Below are 1,252 nucleotides of genomic sequence, written 5' to 3' on the forward strand. Positions count from 1 at the left end.
AGAATCCAAAAGAGATGTCGCAAGAATTTGACAAAAAATAAAATAAAATTACAATGGCGACTTTTTATCAAAGTAAAATATATGTATTTTTTTGTTTTTGTATTTGATATCTTAGGATTCTTTCGGTTACTTTTCTGAAAAGTTTTGCTATAAAGCGTCGAATCTGCTGCCAGGAAATGAGAAACACGCCGGCAGACAGGAAACCACGTGTTTCGCTCACATAGGAAGGAACGGGTCCAAAGAAACAGTTAGCTTTCTCTGTTTCTGCGATATAAAAGTTCCCATTTATCTATTTTGACGGTGTTTGGCGGGGCATAGGTTTTTAAACACTACCTAACCATGTCTTCATTCAGGAAAGCGCTGAAGTCCAAACAGAGGAACCACCATGAGAGATCTCAGGTAAACATCTAGCTGTTGTTTTTTTTGTTGGTAATCCAAGCGACATATGTTTGTGTTTTGATTTTCAGAGCAACGATATTATTAAGTAATGATTGCATTCTGTCAAAACAGCTCGTTTCCAGGAAAACGTTGGGTTTGTTGGAGAAGAAGAAGGACTACAAACTCCGAGCAGAGTAAGCTTCAAGTTTATTTTTATTTTTACTTTATTTAAATCATTGAATACTATACGAATTAATCTTTTTCTGTATCCCTTGTTAATGTTAAAGTGACTATCACAAGAAACAAAACACTCTTGCTGCTCTGCGAAAAAAAGCTATGGAGAAAAACCCGGATGAGTTTTACTTCAACATGATCAGCTCCAAACTAGAGGTTACAGATAATCCAGCTTCTTTTTAAGACTCATTTATAGAGATTCCTTTATACCGTTGTCAGACTGACATGTTGATGTTTTTTTTTGCTGTGGGTGGTTGCATACTGACAGGATGGAGTTCATGTGATGAAGAAAACAGAGGAAGAGGTGACAGAGGAGCAGAAGAAAGTGATGAGGACGCAGGACATCAAATATGTGGAGATGAAACGTGTAGCAGAGGCCAAGGTGTGTCAGCTGTTCCAACAGGCTGTATTACAGATACAAGTTGATAAAGTGCTTTTTTTTATTGGAAAGGTAATGTTTAATTATAGATGTAAAGCATATTTTTGCAAAAACTAAATGTTCTCAGAAAATTCAGGATATTACATGACGAGATCGACACTTAAACCTTGTGTTTAAAGGAATAGTACACCCAAAACATGATTAGCCTTCATTTTCTACTCACCCCCATGCTGAACAACACTCTGGAGTACTTTTTTGATA

The 1,252-nt window shown here is 36.4% G+C and overlaps 1 protein-coding gene across 1 annotated transcript; it reads left to right on the forward strand.

Annotated features, from left to right (window-relative positions):
- The first annotated feature begins 202 nt into the window (after positions 1-202).
- LOC107081564 (probable U3 small nucleolar RNA-associated protein 11) lies at positions 203-1,143 on the forward strand. The gene is made up of 4 exons (XM_015369723.1): positions 203-399; positions 511-572; positions 666-768; positions 881-1,143. The coding sequence occupies exons 1-4, from the start codon at positions 340-342 to the stop codon at positions 1,106-1,108; spliced, it is 453 nt and encodes a 150-aa protein (XP_015225209.1). The 5' UTR covers positions 203-339; the 3' UTR covers positions 1,109-1,143.
- The last annotated feature ends 109 nt before the right edge of the window (positions 1,144-1,252 follow it).

This window comes from Cyprinodon variegatus, unplaced genomic scaffold, assembly GCF_000732505.1.
Source record: "Cyprinodon variegatus isolate N-32 unplaced genomic scaffold, C_variegatus-1.0 Scaffold7227, whole genome shotgun sequence".
Lineage (NCBI taxonomy): Eukaryota > Metazoa > Chordata > Actinopteri > Cyprinodontiformes > Cyprinodontidae > Cyprinodon > Cyprinodon variegatus.